This window comes from Octopus sinensis, linkage group LG9 (assembly GCF_006345805.1).
Source record: "Octopus sinensis linkage group LG9, ASM634580v1, whole genome shotgun sequence".
Lineage (NCBI taxonomy): Eukaryota > Metazoa > Mollusca > Cephalopoda > Octopoda > Octopodidae > Octopus > Octopus sinensis.
In genome coordinates this window covers 30,475,079-30,493,024 of record NC_043005.1, presented here as the reverse complement: position 1 = coordinate 30,493,024, position 17,946 = coordinate 30,475,079, and the positions used below count along the sequence as shown (strand labels likewise).

General features: G+C 36.3%; 1 protein-coding gene across 2 annotated transcripts in view; it reads left to right on the top strand.

Annotated features, from left to right (window-relative positions):
- LOC115215840 (multidrug resistance-associated protein 5) overlaps window positions 1-2,878 on the top strand; it is a 125,120-nt gene extending 122,242 nt beyond the window's left edge. For both annotated transcript variants that reach the window (XM_036505865.1, XM_029785170.2), the window contains exons 30-31: window positions 945-1,109; window positions 2,586-2,878. In XM_036505865.1, coding sequence (XP_036361758.1) covers window positions 945-1,109; window positions 2,586-2,672 — 252 coding nt within the window. In that variant the 3' untranslated portion in view covers window positions 2,673-2,878. The remainder of the gene's footprint in view (window positions 1-944; window positions 1,110-2,585) is intronic.
- The last annotated feature ends 15,068 nt before the right edge of the window (window positions 2,879-17,946 follow it).

Below are 17,946 nucleotides of genomic sequence, written 5' to 3'. Positions count from 1 at the left end.
AATAATAATAATAATAATAATAATATCGAAATATACCTTAGGAATGAGAACCTAGGTTCGAAATTTCCCCAAGACACCTGATGAAGACTGGAGGGTATATCAGCTGAAACGTTGTGTTAACAACAAATAAGATGAGGACAAATATTCGTCAAATGTAAATAATGTTTTATCTTTTACTCAGGAGGGAAGGCAGTGGCCATGTGTTAGAGGGCCTCTGAGACTGGTTGGGTGGTAGGTGGAGAGGGAAGTTATCTTCAGACCAGAAACCTAACCTAAATGCTTGCAGCTGAGTGGACTCTGAAAGGCATTTTAGGCATCGGATGGTGATGATAAACCAGGCAATGGGTTAAGCCTACTTCCCAAGTAAGCCATGGCAGGATTTGAGCTCAAAATTCAAAGAACTGGATCAAACAGTACAAAGTAGTTGGTTTGACATGGTTTCAGTTCTACTAATCCACAGCCTGGGATATGTATGTTTTTACTGACCCTGACACGATAAAAGGTAAAGATGACTGTGGCAGAATTTGAACTCAGGGTGCAGTGAGTCACAACAAACACTACAAAGCATTCGATCCAACACTCCAACAACTACCAATTCTTCTTCACCTTTAAAATTGGGAAACATGTTTTCTGTTGTTTGGTGTTGGAGACATGTTTCCAAATTAATTTCGGGGTGCTAATTTCAAAAATGAAATCTATTTTCCTGTATCACATCAAGATTTTTCACAAATTCAAATGTTCAGTTTTCAACATTTCCGATATTGTTACCATTTCTGTAGATAGATTTGCCCTTGTCAAATGTAGACCTATGTATGGTGGTGGTGGTGGTGGTGGTGGTAGTGGCGGTGGTGGTGAACACAGCATCAGCTTTCTTTAGTTCACATTTCATCACTGCATGAATTGTTTATCCTAATGTTTCAGTGTCTGTGCTCTACTATTTCTAGATATTGGTCCTTGATGAAGCGACGTCTTCTGTTGATGCGGAAACTGATTCCCTCATCCAAAACACTATTAATCAATGTTTCACCAACTGCACCATCATGATTATTGCTCATCGTCTGAATACAATCGTGGAATGTGACAAAGTCATCATCATGGACAACGGAAAGGTAAAGCAATTCTTTGTCGCCCACCACCTTTCATCTACCGAACGAGGTAGAGGAAAGCCAATGTTGATGGTTACACACTCAGAGTACAGCCTCTGTGATGGAAACACTAAATTTTATACATACAACTACACACACATACACACACACACACACACACACACACTCAGACACTCACTCATACATATGCATACACACATACACTCACTCATACATATGCACACACACATACACTCATATGCATACACACAGGCATTACTGGAAAATACCTTGTAGTATTTGTTCTTGCACCTATTACTATTCTATTCTGCTCTAGGCACAAGGCCTGAAATTTTGGGGGAGGGGTCCAGTTATCAGCATAGAGGAGCTCCCATGGCAACCTGTCTTGAATTTCTCTGTTATTGACTAGAAGACTATGATGAATAAAGGGGCGCTGAGGGCTGATCCTTGGTGGACCCCTATTTCAACCCAGAATTCTTCACTATACTCATTGTCAATCCTAACCTTACTGACAGCCTCTGTGTATAGGGCCTGTACAGCCCTTATCAACCATTTGTCAATCCCCAGTTTCCGCATTGCTCACCAGATAAGGGATCGGGGGACCCTGTCAAAGGCTTTCTCCAAGTCCACAAAAGCTATGTATAGGGGTTTATCTTTAGCTAGGTATTTCTCCTGCAGTTGTCAAACCAGGAATATGGCATCAATGGTGCTTCTACCCATCACAAAACCGAATTGTATCTCATCTAATCAGACACTCTCTCTAATGAGATGGGCTATATATATTTCAATATGTGACTGTGTGTGTATCATTGGCAATTTTCTTTTTCCGTCTTCCCAACTTTGGACTTTTTCTATATTTCTGATGAAGAGCTCCGCTTGAAATGTGAAGTCCTCTTTCTTTTCTTTCCTTTCCTGAGCGTCCAATAATACAGTACTTGTTCCACATCCTTGCGTTGTTGTTCTTGCTTGTTCTTGTTTGGATTAGCTATATATATATATATATATGCATCAAATGAAATAAAAAACAGAACATAAAGGATGTCGCGGTACACGTATTTCAAGCTTTATAAAACAACCTATTCTTACATCAATGTATAATCGACATAACAGATGGTTTAAAGCTCTCTTCAGCTGCATGCAATTGCTATACCAAAGACTTGCATCACATTATGAAAAAATCCGTGACATGTAAATCTATGTTGACTGATGATACAGTATCAGATTGCATTGTGAAATCTTCAGAGATTGTGTAACTCTCATTAGTAATCCTTAGTATTTATACTAGGCAGACAACAATGTTGTTGTATGAACTATGTATAAGTATGTATGTATGTATGTATGTGCGTGTGCATGTATGTGTGTGTGCATGTATGTATAAATACATATATATTTATGAATATCTGTATATTCACTAACACACACTCACATACGCATGCGTATATCTTTTACAAAAACCTTATTTTCCTCTATCCCCTACAGGTTGTTGAAGAAGGAATCCCTAATGAGTTACTGAAAAAATCAAATTCCAAGTTTTATAAACTATGGAAAGCCAGAGAGATTATGTAACATTGTGAAGAAAGACAGACAGATTTTGTAGATATTTTTCCATTTCATTTCAACTGCTGTTTATTTTTTATATGTTTTCTCAGAACAGTCCAATAAATGCCCAAAACATTTTATTAAAACCAAATTAAAAGACTATCACATCTAACTGATAAACCTCATTACTCATTTGGTTAATTATGCATGGGAATTAAATTGCTGATATTTTATTTTATCTTTTACTCATTTCCCTCACTGTACATGGACATGCTGGAGCACTACCTTGAAGGGCTTTAGTAAAACAAATCAACCCCAGGGCTTACTGTATTTCTAAGTGTGTTACTTACTCTATTGGTCTCTTTTCATGTCTGCACTAGTGTCATCATCATCATCGTCAATATCATCATCATCATCATCGTCATTGTCATCATCATTTAACAGCCACTTTCCCTGTTGGCATAGGTTGGATGGTTTGACTTAGAGCTGGCCAGCTGGGAGCTGCTCGGACTCTAATTATCTGTTGTGGCATGGTTTCTGCAGCTGGATGCCCTTCCTAACACTAACCACATAACAGTGTGCTGGGTGCTTTTCATGTACCACTGGCACAGGTGCGTTTATGCAGCACTGGCAATAGGTGCTTTTTATGTGGCACAGCACCCAAAATGACAAACCTGTATATGTGGAAGACAGTGATTTCACTTAACTTGATGTATCTTATCAAATTCAGCAAACTGCCACAACTCCTGGTTCCTTGTCATTTCCTCAGTGAGGCCCAGCATCTGAAGATTCTTTTTCACCACTTCATCCCATGTCTTTTTGGGTCTACCCCTTCCACAGGCTCCCTCCACAATTAGAGCTCAGCACTTCTTTATGCAGCTCATATGCATCACATGATCAAACCAGCGCAGTCTTCTCTCTTGCACACAACATCTGATGCCTCTTACACCCAGTTTTTGTCTTAAATCATTTACACTCTGTCATGCATGTATACTGTCATTACTCACCCAGTGGGTAATGTAGTCATAGCCCATGTTTCATTGCCATGTAGCATAGCTGTACATATACGACATCATACAATCTGCCTTTCACATTGAGGGAGAGGACTTACAAAAGGCAGAAGCACTCTGAGATTTGCCCTGCCAGTTCTTATTCTAGCAACCACACTTTCAGAACTCCTTCCACCACTGCTAACTTGGTTTCTGCTGTGATGAGAGTCACAACGCCCCCTTGTGAGAGATAGACTGGTCCAAGTAAAGTATAAATAGTAACAATCTGAGTGAGTTCAGAGTCGAGTGAAGTTCGTTTTAGTTCGCACTGAAGTCAAAAGGTGTCGGTTGGTTAGTTCATAAGGAATATTCATTGTTGGTTCGTAAAGAGATTTGTTAGTGCATTACATTGTTTTTACTGTTATCTGGTTATCTTCTTTATTGTATGTAACAAACTACGTTACAACATCTGGTGACGAGGGTTTCGAAGCTTGCGTGGGTTATTTAACAACTTGTTTGGGATACAATTTGTTAGATAATGGAAGACCATTAGCTTCCATAGTACAGTTGCAAAAGCAACGACAAGAGCAGCAACAGGAGTTGCAGAAGTAACTATTACAGCAACAACTAAAACAACAACAATTACTGGAACTATATTCAAAGAAGTCCAAAAATGAGATAATTTCGTTTTTGCCAGACGATGTCTCAAATTCGATAAATAAATTCAGTTATAACTCAGAGGAGGGTATAACTTTAGCGTCGTACTACAGAAGGTACAAGGAGATTTTTTAAGCAAGATTGCAAATCATGATCGTACGAACAAAAAGTGAAATTGTTCTTGAGAAAATTAGCTCCGTTAGAATATGAACGTTACTGTAATTTCATATTTCCTAAAACACCCAATAATATTTGCTTTAAAAAACAATAGAATTACTGTCTAACATATTCAGTGATAAAACTTTTCTATTCAACACTCAAATGGAGTATTGAAATATAATGTGTGCCGATTTTTGACCGGTTTAAATGACTGTTTAAAAACGAACCATTATTCACTAGCGACCCCACAAGATATTTTTACAAAACTAAGTGGAGGAAAATTTTTTTCAAAACTCGATCTGTTTGACGCACATCTACAAACCAAAGTAGATAAAAAATGCTCAAAGCTGTTAACAGTCAATACAGTAGGCTACCTTTTGGACTGAAGGTAGCACCTGCAATATTTCAACAGGTAATGGACCTGATATTGGTAGGCTGTCGATTTACTATTCCTTACTTTGATGACGTTTTAATCCAAAGTGAATCGCGGGATGAGCATATCGAACACGTGAAGTGTGTCTTTAAAAGAATTAAGGATTATGGTTTGACACGCAGTGAAAAGAAGTGTGAATTTTTTTGCTTCGTCAAATCATAGATAAGAATAGACGTCCTGACCTGTCGAAGTCAGACCCAATAAAGAATATGCCTCCGCCAATGAATATACCGACACTACTAGCTTTCTCTGGCCTAGTATATTACTATCAACAGTACATTCCAAATATACATAAATTGAGAGCACAATTAAACGATTTACTAAAAAAAAGAAGTAAAATGGAATTGGTCAGTAAAGTGCCAAAACGCATTTAAAGACATAAAGAAAATATTAATTTCTGACTTGTCACTCGAGCATTTCGATCCTAAAATTGTTGTAGCGTCTGATGCTTCAGAGTATGGAATAGGAGCAATTTTGCTATACAAGTATAAAGATGGAAATATGACGCCAGTAGTTCATGCTTCACGTTCACTGATAGCAGAAGAAAGAAAGTATAGTCAGCTAGAGGAGGAGGTTCTATTGATTATTTTTTGCGGTAACTACAACGCTGGCGTACAATATTGCTGAACTACAATTTTCAGATGCTTATAAAGTCTAACTCCCAAGAGCGTGGAACACTAGAAGAGATCGTGATAACGTCACTGCAGTCAGAAAATGAAGTAAGAAGTATTGTGAGTAATATAATCCAGGAACTGCCGGTGACAGTGCATGACATAAAAATGAAATCCGTAGAGAACAGTGAAAGAAACATTGAAAACTAAGCATAATAAAAATACAAATTCAAATAATTTCTTACTATGCGACGATGTCTTAATGTACGCACAGAAAGAAGTAGTACCAAGTGCACTACAGAAACGAAGCTTGTTTATTTTTATGTGTTTTGATTTATCATTAGTGTCGCTTAATATGTTTTGCTAAAATTGCCGTTTCTTTTCTGATATCATCAGAAAAAGGTAATTAAAATTCATTAAAATGACAAATCTATCAGACTTTCAAAGAGGTTAAATTGTTGGTGCTCGTATGGCAGACGCTAGCGTAGCGAAAACAGCCGAAATGTTTTGTGTATCAAGAAGTACTGTCTCGAAAGCCTTTGAGAAAGAGGGAAAAACCTCCTCGTCGAAACAAAACTCTGGAAGAAAACCGAAACTTTAAGATAGGGACCATCGGATTCTTACGCGAACTGTTAGAAAGGATCACAAAAGTACAGCTCCCAAAATTACTGCAGAGCTTAATGACCACTTCGAGAACTCAGTTTCCACAAAAAACTGTTCACCAGGAGCTGCACAAAACCGGATTTCACGCGAGGGCTGCAATCAGGAAACCACTCAAAAACAAACGTTGCAAAGCGTTTAGAGTGGAGTAAAAACATACAGAATTGGTCTCTAGAGAAGTGGAAGGATGTTATTTTCTCGGACGAATTATCCTTTACCTTATTTCCGACCACTGTCCGAGTATTCGTGTGGAGATAGCCAAAAGAAGCATTTGACCCAGACTACCTTCTTTCAACTGATAAACATGGAAGAGGATCTGTGATGATCTGACCATCTTCACACTCTCCTGTCCCAAAATTCACTTTCTCTTTCTCCTTCCACTTCCGGTCACTTCAGAAATGTAACCTCACGTGGACTGTTGGCGATTTTTCCTTATTTTTCCTTCTTTCTATTTGGACTTTCCTGTTTCCGACGAAGAGCTATGCACAAAACGTTAGCAACTCTCTTCTTTCACCGAGGTCAAATTAATAAAGTTCTTGTACACGTCCTCGCGGTCATCTTTTTTCTCTCTGTTTTTCTTCAATTGTTTGTATTGTTTGTCTTCGAATTTGACAATCTATATATATATATATATATATATATATATATACACACATACATATATAGTTGGAATTTATAGAAAAACAAAACACTAAGACAGGTGTATAAACAACAAACACGTGTATTAGCATAACGCTCAGGAAAGTGAGAAAATCTTTTACACTTCGAGCCTACGCTCTTCAACAGAGAGGAACACGAGGAAATTAACATTGAGAGAATAAAAAATCTTTTGGAGCTAGAGGTCAATCATGTTTATATATATATATATAAACAATGTACTATGTCAGAGTTCTGGTTTAAGTCTATAGCCTCAACGTATTCTAGATTCTTGTATATCTATATGCACATTGTCTACTAAATATTATCGATAGCAAATACAGAATCTCAATGGTTTCGTGAATACTGAGACGGGTTTGCGTGATCTTCTGAGATGTTTTTACTAAGAAATATAGATTATACTAGCAGTATCGCCCGGCGTTGCTCGGGTTTGTTTCGACCCGCTGGAATTGGAATTTTTGAAAAGTAAAAATTTTGCATTATGTAGCTAGTTATTCTCTTCAAGTGAACATTTTTCTGGTTGAAATACACCGAAAAGTGGCGACACAGCAGTGAAAAAATCGTAAAAAATAGGGATTTTCATAGAAAAAAGCACTTTTTTGGTGTAAATAATTTTTGGTGTTAACATGGTCCGATTTGAATTTTATCTTCTACGGAAGGAAGAGCAACCCTTCTATCATACTCTCAATTTTGGTCAACTTGCGCCGCAGGGTCTCGAAGGAGATAGTGTTAGTTGAAGGCTACCAAACCTGGCGCACACAGACAACTTCAGCTTTATATAGAGAGAGATAACACACACACACATTAATACACATACATACACACACACATGCATGTATGGATGTATGTATGTATATATGTACATCTGTCCACTTCTTGCCATATTTTTATCCTTCACTTCCTACACACACACACACACACACACACAGACACACACTCACACACACCTTCTTAGCTTACAATTTCTTTCTTTCAACAATTGACAACTGAAGTACGCTCGCAAATCAATACTACGAAAACTTAGCGACAGAAAGTAAATTAAAAACCAATTTACCTTTTCTGTTGAGTTATCATGGCAATTCGACCGTCTGATTTCCTTAAATCCGTCTCTTTTCTTCAACTGAACTTAGTTCCTATCGTTTCTTAAAGTCTTTTGTGAAATCTAGGAGTGTTTTTTTTGTCATTTCTCGAGAAAGTTTTGTTTCCTCGACACTAAGAACTAACGGGAAGTAGACAACAGTCCCAGTACAATTGGTGTAATAGTGTAACTCATAATGTGAGTGGCTAGCATCTACTCACCATATGTCAGTGAATTGTTGGTGTGTGTTTGCAAATGTGTTCGAATGAGAAAGTGAATTGTGTTTGGCGCCTTTTTTTACTAATAACAAACACACACGTGTGTTTGAGTGTTTGTATGTAGTTGTTTGAAACGTTGAAACGTTTGTGTTTGTCACTGTCATATATGTTTGCGTGTCTATGTGTGTAAAGAGAAAGTAGGAGAAAGTGTGGTAATAGAAGGAGTAAAGCATTTGAAGTGAGAGAGGGAAATCGTAAAATATTGAGTTTTCTCGAATTTTTGCTTAATTGGGGGTCAAATTGAAAGAAATTTATATGCCATGACCCAATGGAATGTACTTCGAAAAATCATAGGTAATTTCCAATTGAAGAAATTGTGTGAGGAGTAAATCGTTATGTATTTATTTGTTTCTGTTTCCTCTGTATTTTTTTTTTTTTTGAGTAGTGGTTTAAGGTACACTTGCAAAGAGAAAGTAGGAGAAAGTGTGGTAATAGAAGGAGTGAAGCACTTGAAATGAGAGAGGCAAATCGTAAAATATTTATTTTTCTCGAATTTTTGCTTAATTGGGGGTCAAATTGAAAAAAATTTATATGCCATGACCCAATCGAATCTACTTCGAAAAATCATAGGTAAATTCCAGTTGAAGAAATTCTATATTGTACAATTGTATTAAAAAGAAACATAGTCACAGGCAGAGAAAATCTGCCTTTTATCATAAGAGATGACCCAATCGAATCTACTTCGAAAAATCATAGGTAAATTCCAATTGAAGAAATTCTATATTGTACAATTGTATTAAAAAGAAACATAGTCACAGGCAGAGAAAATCTGCCTTTTATCATAAGAGATAAAAGCATCATTTTAAAAATATATATTTTGTCATGGATACAGCTATTCCAGATTGTTCTCCTGCGATAATTTTCATCAGAGACCCTCTTAATATTCTTCCAGCATTTAAATGTAGTTGAAGTTATTCTTGAAGAAAATTAAAGTCTTTACGGATTAGTTACAATTATACGTCAGGGTAAGTTGGTAATTCTAAAAATAAAATATACGTCAGTGAAAATTAATTACATCTATAAATTATTGCCCTGCTTTCTTAATTCCTATTACTGTTACTATTTGGTGGCGGTAGTGGTGGTGATGGTAGTGGTGGTGGTGGATCTCCGTCGTTTGTCGATGAGGGTTCAATTGTTCAATTAATTGATTTACCTGCTCCTGAATTAGCATGGAAGTGGCCGAGTATTCCACGTACGTGTGTATCTTTAACGTAATTCCCAAACAAAATCTATGAGGCACAGTGCGACAAGGTTATATCTTTTGAATCACTGGTACCATGTATCCGACAGGATTCCGCACAGTTTTTGTCCTACCAGTTTCACGTCTCATCCGTGACGTATGTAGGTCATTCGTGTATAAAAAGAAACTTGTCGAGAAAAGAGTTGGTAGAATAAAGTGTGTTTGGATGGTGGTGATGGTGGTTATGGTGGTAATGGTGGTGGTGGTGGTGGTGGTTTTCGAGAGAAGTACCATGAACTTACACTGCGATAGTGGGATCCGGCAGGAAGCCACCAGTGTGTCCATTCTTAGATTTTGCGCTAACCACCAAATACCCAGTCCTTCTTCTTTAGTACGATATACTTCTGGAACTCACTCCCAATTCATATTTTTCTTTCAACCATTAAATTACAATTGGGCCGAGTATTCCACAGATGCACGTGCCCTTAGTTCTCAGGGAAATCCAGCGTGACACAGAATGTGGCAAGGCTGAGCCCTTGAATTACAGGTACAGAACAATTTTGCCAGCTGAGTAGAGAGGAGCAACGTGAAATAAAGTGTCTTGCTCAAGGACACAGCGAGTCGCCTTACGATCGGGAGCCGAATACTCAGGGCCGTTGCTAAGCCCCTGAAACCCCTGCGATCGCAGGGGGTCTCCGCAGTTAAGGGGGCCCCATGTTAATATCAAAGTACGTGAATAAATCATCTATTTACTTTGGTTAAGATGTTGAACAAGAATTAAACTATTTTAACTGAAAATTTCAAGAAATAAAATGGTGATAATACATTGTACCTGCAAAAGTTCTCGTAAAAATATTACATTATACCACGAACGTGTAGCAGACTTTGTGGATTGTCTCTGATATCAATTGAACACGAACTTAACTCTCAGCTTGATTATTCTGAACCGATCAATGATTTCGTGAAGTGAAAAGTGTGCCGTGTTTGTCTTTGAAAGTTGCCTGGATTATAAAAACGCTCTTTTATTCATATCTGGAAGTTTTACTTATTGAAATTTGTAATAGACTTGAGTAAATTTAACTCGTTGTACTTTTAAAGATGTTCTTTAGGATAACGTGAAATATTGAACTTCAGACAGAATAAAGTAAAATATAGTTATGAATAAAAGGTGCATAGATTATGAATTTTGATTGAAGTAAAGGGCCTCGAAACAAAAAGCTGCAAGGGGCCTCTAAAAGTCACACGACGGAGTTGCAAATACCCCACAAACCACTTAGCACTAAACCACGCGCCTTCACCTATGATTCTTTCTAGATAGAAGAGCAATAACTAAATTGGTAGAGTCGGCATATTTAGACGAACCAAATGTTTAATATTGTCCGGTTTGGTTTCATCATCAACTATATTTCGGTGTTCTCATACGGTAAGACATCAGTACCATTATCATTTTTTAAAACGTCACTAAAATATATCTTTCGATTTTTCCAAATTAGTTCCTTATAAAAATAAATTTCTCTCAAATGGTTTCAATACAGTTTTAACAGAAAGATTTGGAAGAATTAGATGGAAGTTCTCCGGTAATTTTCATTCGTGTAAATAAATATTTATGTTAATTTAAAATTTTTCCAGCAAAAGCTTATAAAATGACAATGTTTTAAAAGTTGTACAAGTTTATTTGTTATATATGAAAATAAACATTTTAAAGTTCCTTGTTTGCTTTAAGAAAATCATACATTGTCAGTTACATATTTTTTTTTACATATTCTCTGTGTCGAAGTAACTGTTAATGAGTGTTTAATTAAATAAACATCCGTGTACATATCCGATCGTCTATTCAATATAAGTGTAACCTAATAGAAACGCGTGTATATCCTATTTCATATTTCCTATATGTTGCCACTTAAATTCCAACCATAAATTAATTTTAATCTTTTGCTTCGAAAAACGTTAATACTTCATTAATATTCAAGAAAATAATTCTTCCTAGATTAATATCAAAGATATTATAAGATTAATAAAATGTGGAGCAGATATCCGACGGAATTGTTTTGCCACATTGTTTTTTTTTTTTTTACATTTCGTTCTCTCCTTATTTCTTTTTCTCTTATTTTGAACTTTATGGCAAGCCTGTTGTTCTCTTTCCATGATAAAATGAAAACAATACACACACACTCTCTCTCTCTCTCTCACACACACGCGTGCGCGCGCGCACACACACACACACAAACACACGGACACAGAGGTACTTATATAAGCTTTGGGCATTAATGGTTCAAACCATGACTAATTAATAGCACCACTTGGAGAAAACGTTTCATGATGCACTCAAGATTTGGGCTGGGCAGCAGAGCCCAACTAAGGAAAGATTTTGCAGAGATATATCCGGGTGTAGGCGGTTATATATATCCGGGTGTACTATATATATATATATATATATATATATGAAAGAAAAAAGGTGTTCAGAATGCTGGATGGTTGTAAAAATATATATTTATTTACATATCACATATTATTTCTTCATATTAGCGCTTTCAACTACTCCTGTAGTTTCATCAGAAATGTGTACGTATATATATATATATATATATCCTGTTATGGCCATGTCTTATGTGTTTAAATGTACACTGTATTTTTATATGAAAAATATATAGTCTATTGACTAATTGTTTCTTCTCGCTAGACCACTGGTAGCAAAGAATTTTTCTAAATTTTTTTGCTACCTTAAGATATATATATATCCAGTAATCCCTCGTCTATCACAGGTGTTACGTTTCAAAAGGCCCCATAATAGGTGAAAATCCGCGAAGTATATCTTTTTTTATTATTTTTATAATTTGTATATATTTATTTTATAATAAATGCAAAACAACAAGACGGAGGAATCGACGTAAGCTTAAATAATAAACCGCGATATGTGAACCGCGATATAGTGAGGGATTACTGTATATATATATATATATATATATATATGTGTGTGTGTGTGTGTGTGTGTGTGTATAATGAAGATGAGTGCTCAATGCCGCATTGATCGATTTAATTTCTTTATTTGTGAATTAAGACTACTATTGATTTCATATTTACAAAAAGTAGGGAAATATCCTAGTGCCTTAACAATTTTTAAGCCGATCGCATAGAGGCGAACACTTTTCTCCATGTTATCGGCTTGAAAAATTGTTACGACACCAGGATATATTCCTACTTTTCTTAACATGAAACCAATAGCCTTAATTCATACACACGCACGCATGCACATATATGTATATATGTATGTGTGTGTGTGTGTGAATATGTGTGTATACGTGGGGGGATACCTAGAAGGAAAAAATCTACGCCCTGTCCAGAAGTACTTTTGACCACCATTTCCAAACCTATCTTATAGGAAACTGGAAAAGATTCTTTGATCACTGCTTCATATTTTGGAACCAAAGTAAGGATGACCTTACAAAATTTCTTAAATTAATAAATAGCATTCATGTCTCAATTCAATTCATTATATATCCTTTCTGGATATTCTGATAATTAAAGAAAATGAAACAGTTACAACTGACCTCTACTACAAGAACACTGACACACACCAATATTTAGACTTTAGATCTTGCCACCCTTTCCAAACAAAAAAGAATATACTATTTAATATGGCAAGGCGCATATGCTCAATAGTCACCGATACCGTTAGACGAGAGAGACGACCGGCTGAACGCAATATATTCCTTTAGAAACAAAAATACCCCAACAAGTTAATTGAACATGCCATAACAAAAGCAAAGGAAATCCCGATCTCTATCTTACGGAGAAAAACTCAGCCTAGATGTGAAATTAAAAATACAAATACAAATATTCCATTTGTAGTCACCCACAATCCTAGGAACCACAACATCTTGCACTCAGCCAAATGATAACTCCCAATTCTACATAAAACACAAAATCTCCAACGAATAATTTTAAAAAATCATAAATTATCAACAGTTGAAGACAACCACCAAACCTCAAGAGACTCCTAACAAAGGCGAGATTCACATTTGAAAAAGAAACGATGCAAGTAGCCAACTGTAGAGACCTCCGTTGTGGGATATGCGAATTAATTGAACAAGAGGCAACCAAAAGATTCAAGAATTGGAAGGAATTAAAAGTGAATACAAACATGAATTGCAAAACAACAACAAAAAAAAACTTATCTACTGCCTCACATGCCCACAATGTAATGAAAACTACATTGGGGAGACAGGAAGGAAACTGACCAGCCGTGTAAATGTGGATTAACAACAAATTCGGGATTCATCTCCTACGAATGTTTCATGCAGTGAACTTCTAGATATTTGTGCAAATGGAAAATTGAAAATATTCCTATTTTCAAACTAAACGATGAAAATGATCAACTACGGAAGTCAAAAGAAGAATACTTTGTAAGAATCTAAAATCCGAAACTAATAGTCAGCACTTTATATTATAAACAACGGTAAAAGAATATTTACTATCAAAGACAAAGGAAGAACAATGAAAGACAACGGAAGATAACTTCATGAAAGCCCTAAGTCCGAAAATAAACTAGAAATAGTTAATAGTAACACTACTACAAAAATAACAACTTCCTCTTCCATACATTATCCAAGAACACGTGTGTTTGAAAAGATAATCGAAAGCGCTTACACACACTAGAACACTAGAAAGAAACTTCTTCCACAAAGGTGAGTGACGTTTTGATAAAGAATTTATACCTTTTTAAAAAAAATTATTAATAAAAACCTTTTTATACTTAGTAAAACTATATAAAATAATCTCCACAAAGTCTTATATATATATATATATATATATATATATATATATATATATATATATATATACACATACACACACACACACACACACACACACACACACACACACACACATACACACACACATGTATATAAGTAAATGTCGACGGACGAGAATGAGTATTCAACACCGCATTGGTAGGTCAAATTTTTTATTTTTGTATTAAGGCTACCATTGGTTTTATGTTAAGAAAAATAGCTTTAATATCTTGACAATTTTTCAAGTCGATCACACACACACATACACACACACAGAGGCACACACGAGGAGGGTCTGAAATGTTCCTGGCTTTAAGGATATTATGAATCTCTTGGTTGAAAGCCCAACATTCTGAGTTATTTTACAGGGCCTAGAAAAGCAGAAAGACCGTTGCAATAAGTGTGTGAATCTAAGAGTGGAATATGTCGAATTAAATCATAATTAACTGATCCTTCTGTATTTTCTTTTACCCAAAGCCAGGAACTTTGCAGCATCACCTCGTATTTTAGGAAGTTAAAAGTTATGGGTGATCATAGAGTGACCATTAGTTTCGCACTAATAAAACGCTTATCAGTATAGGCCACTCGTCGGAATTAAATGGCTGAAGGCGCATAACCTCACTGCAACCGGAGGGAGAAATACTTAACGATCACTTGGTTTTGTAAACAAAAGATGACTGCCCGTGCTGCGGCGGGACGGGGCTATCCCCCTTACATCTGCTCCGGCAATGGCGATATTCGAAAGAGCTGTGGCGGGACTTTTCAATGAATGGAGAATTCCAAGTCTGAAGTAGGAAACATTTTAGATGAGGACATTGACTGAATACTTTTTTCCAAGAGTTTAAGAAGGTCCTCAGTTCGAGCGAGGTTTTTCAGGATTTTTGCCCTCTCAGCCAAGCATAGATTCTGTAGACGAGGTCAGAAGAGTACTGGAGGAGTATTTTTCGTCACAGACAAGTGAATTTTGGAAGAGGGGCCTTGCAGGTCTACCAGATAGAATGAAGTACAGTGTAGGAAAGTAAGGAGAGTATATTTTAGATTAACAAAGAAGTTTATCTTAATTTTGAAAAATAAAAGAAGTATAAAAAAGCCGCATTATTTATGGGATAGCCCAATACATACACACACACACACACACACACATACACACACACACACACACACACACACCACACACACACACACACACACATATATAATATACGCTTATGTGTTTGCTTTGCCAAATTCTTGATGTTAAATCGTGTATTGAAACAGATGTTGTTATATTTGGGGATTGGCTTTTTTCTGCCAGTAAACACGCACTATTTATTTGGAATGTTGTCATAAATTTTTCGTCAGTGAATAGATGGAAATTTTGAGCGACGAAAATTTTTGCATCATTTTTACAAATAAATGTCTGAGTGAAGATAATGGCCTTCATGTGCTTCTGGATGGCTGACCTATGTCTTCCATGCTGCAATGGCTTCAGTTTCAGCACAAGACCTCTAATCAAAATACTTGCTTTACAATTACATCCCTGTAAAGTACACACACGCGCGCGCGCACACACACACACACACACACACACACACACACACACACACACACACACACACACACACACACACACAAACATGCACCAGCAAACATTTTCGTCTGAGAAAACATAAAGACATTTAAAAGAATTATAGTAAGACCCATTAAAATTTGTAAATCGTCATTGAAATAGTAGAGCAGTATTTTTGCCGGGGCACTGTATTATGGATTTTAGTCGTAACAACAGATCTTGTGGGCGTATTTTTCTGTAAACATGTTGACTGAGCCTCACAGTCGATTATAAATCATAATACACTCCAGGGATGATCAAAATTATTGAAATACCACATTTGCTGACGTATAAGACGCACCTTTGCATAAGATGCACCCTACTTTACCAGCATATTTTGTGGGAAAAAATGAACTTAGTATGTCTGATGCTGCACCTATTGAAAGATATTAAAGTTGTTTTGTAAAGTGAAAATGTATGATTGCGTGCAAGTAAGTACAATATTGCAACAGTATACTGCAATGAAGTATGAAACCATAAATTTATCATGAATAAACTTTGTTATGAGGGTATTGCATTTCAACCAGATCAATTGTAGAGTTGTTTATATTTTTGTCAAAATAATTGCCATTCCGGATGTAAAACTCGCATTTATCGGTTGTGTTGTTTTGTGTTACTGCGACCGACCACCCGGGTGGGAACTACCGCAATGGTTTTGCTGCCATTAAATCACTGTAAATAGCTGACAAGCGGGTGACGGTTTCATATTCCTGTAATCTTTCAAGGAGAATTTTTCATCTAGATAATTAAAAAATGTAGATAATTAAAAAAATGTTTCTTAAAGGTAACAGAGCCATTAGATAATGTGAGGCATATATTAGGTGTGGGATATGTATGCTGAAGAAGGAAGTATAATGAGATAGTGTGACCTCCCCAAAAAACTGCCAACTACCAAAAGCGATTTTTCGTAAGTCTGTGCTAACAAACCGATATTTTGGCTAATTTTCAATATCTTTTATTGCTAACAATTATATTATCTAGCTGATTTATGTTCATTCAGCTTATAACATTCGGTCCCTCAGCCATAATAGTATGGCCGCATTTGACGTTGAGCAATTTTTCGATACATTTAAAATTATAACAATAGACGCGTCTTATACACTAGCAAATACGGTAATTGTCCCATATTATTACAAGTATTGTGTGACAGAGACCCCCAGACGAACAAAGTATGTCGTCTGGATTTGTTGTGGAAAGATTCCGACCAGCCCCATGTGACTAAAAGTGGACTGACACATTGCTATAAAATAAAGAACGGTTCAGGGTAAGCACTTCACTGTGAGCCGTTGGCAGAGAGCGTTTTAACCTCGTGTAACAGTAATCGTAGTGCATCGTGTAAATATTTCTTTCCCCCTGGTTCGATAAATTATTTATCCAACACCAGGATATAAAAGTGGCGACGAGTTGTTCGAAGCTTGCGTTGGACGTTTAGAATTTTTTTTATACGAAACCAAAGAAAAGGCTGTTTTAACAGGGAGGACTTATTGGCCTCCGTGGTGCAGTTGCAACAGCAGTAACAACAACAGCAACTACAATAACACCCACAACAGCTGCTGAAACAACAACTACAACAGCAACAACAAAACCAACAGTTGTTGGAATTAATGTTCAAGAAGTCGGAAAATATTGCAGGTTCTTACTCGCCAGACAGCGTAACAAATTCAGTTGGAGAATTCAGCTATACACCAGCAGAAGGGATTATCTTTTCTGCATATTTTCGAAGATACTAAGAAATCTTCAAAGAAGAATGTAAAAATGGGTCCGATGAGAAACAATTACGAACACGAAAAATATAGTAACTATATTCTGCCGATGAAACCAAGTGAGGTTTATATCTATGAAACAATTTTCTATCGAAAATTTTCAGTGAAAGAAGTTCCCTGTTCAATATTCTCTGGCAGTGTTTAAACTTGGTCAAAAAGATTTCGTCACCTATGCTGGAGTTGTTAACAGAAAGTGTGAAAACTTCAAATTGAATTAATTAATCCCGGACATGTTCAAATGCCTAATTTTTGTTCAAGCAAAGATGCAGATAAACGTTTCCGGATATTAACAAAATTAGAAGAAGACCAAAAAATAACTCTACAGGCAGTAGCTGAAGAATACCAGAGGATTATAAATCTAAGACATGACGCAGATAAAATTGAAGAAAACGGTTGCTCTCATATTCATGCGTGTCGACCGATAACGGATAAGAAGAAAAAGAAAAAAAATCAAG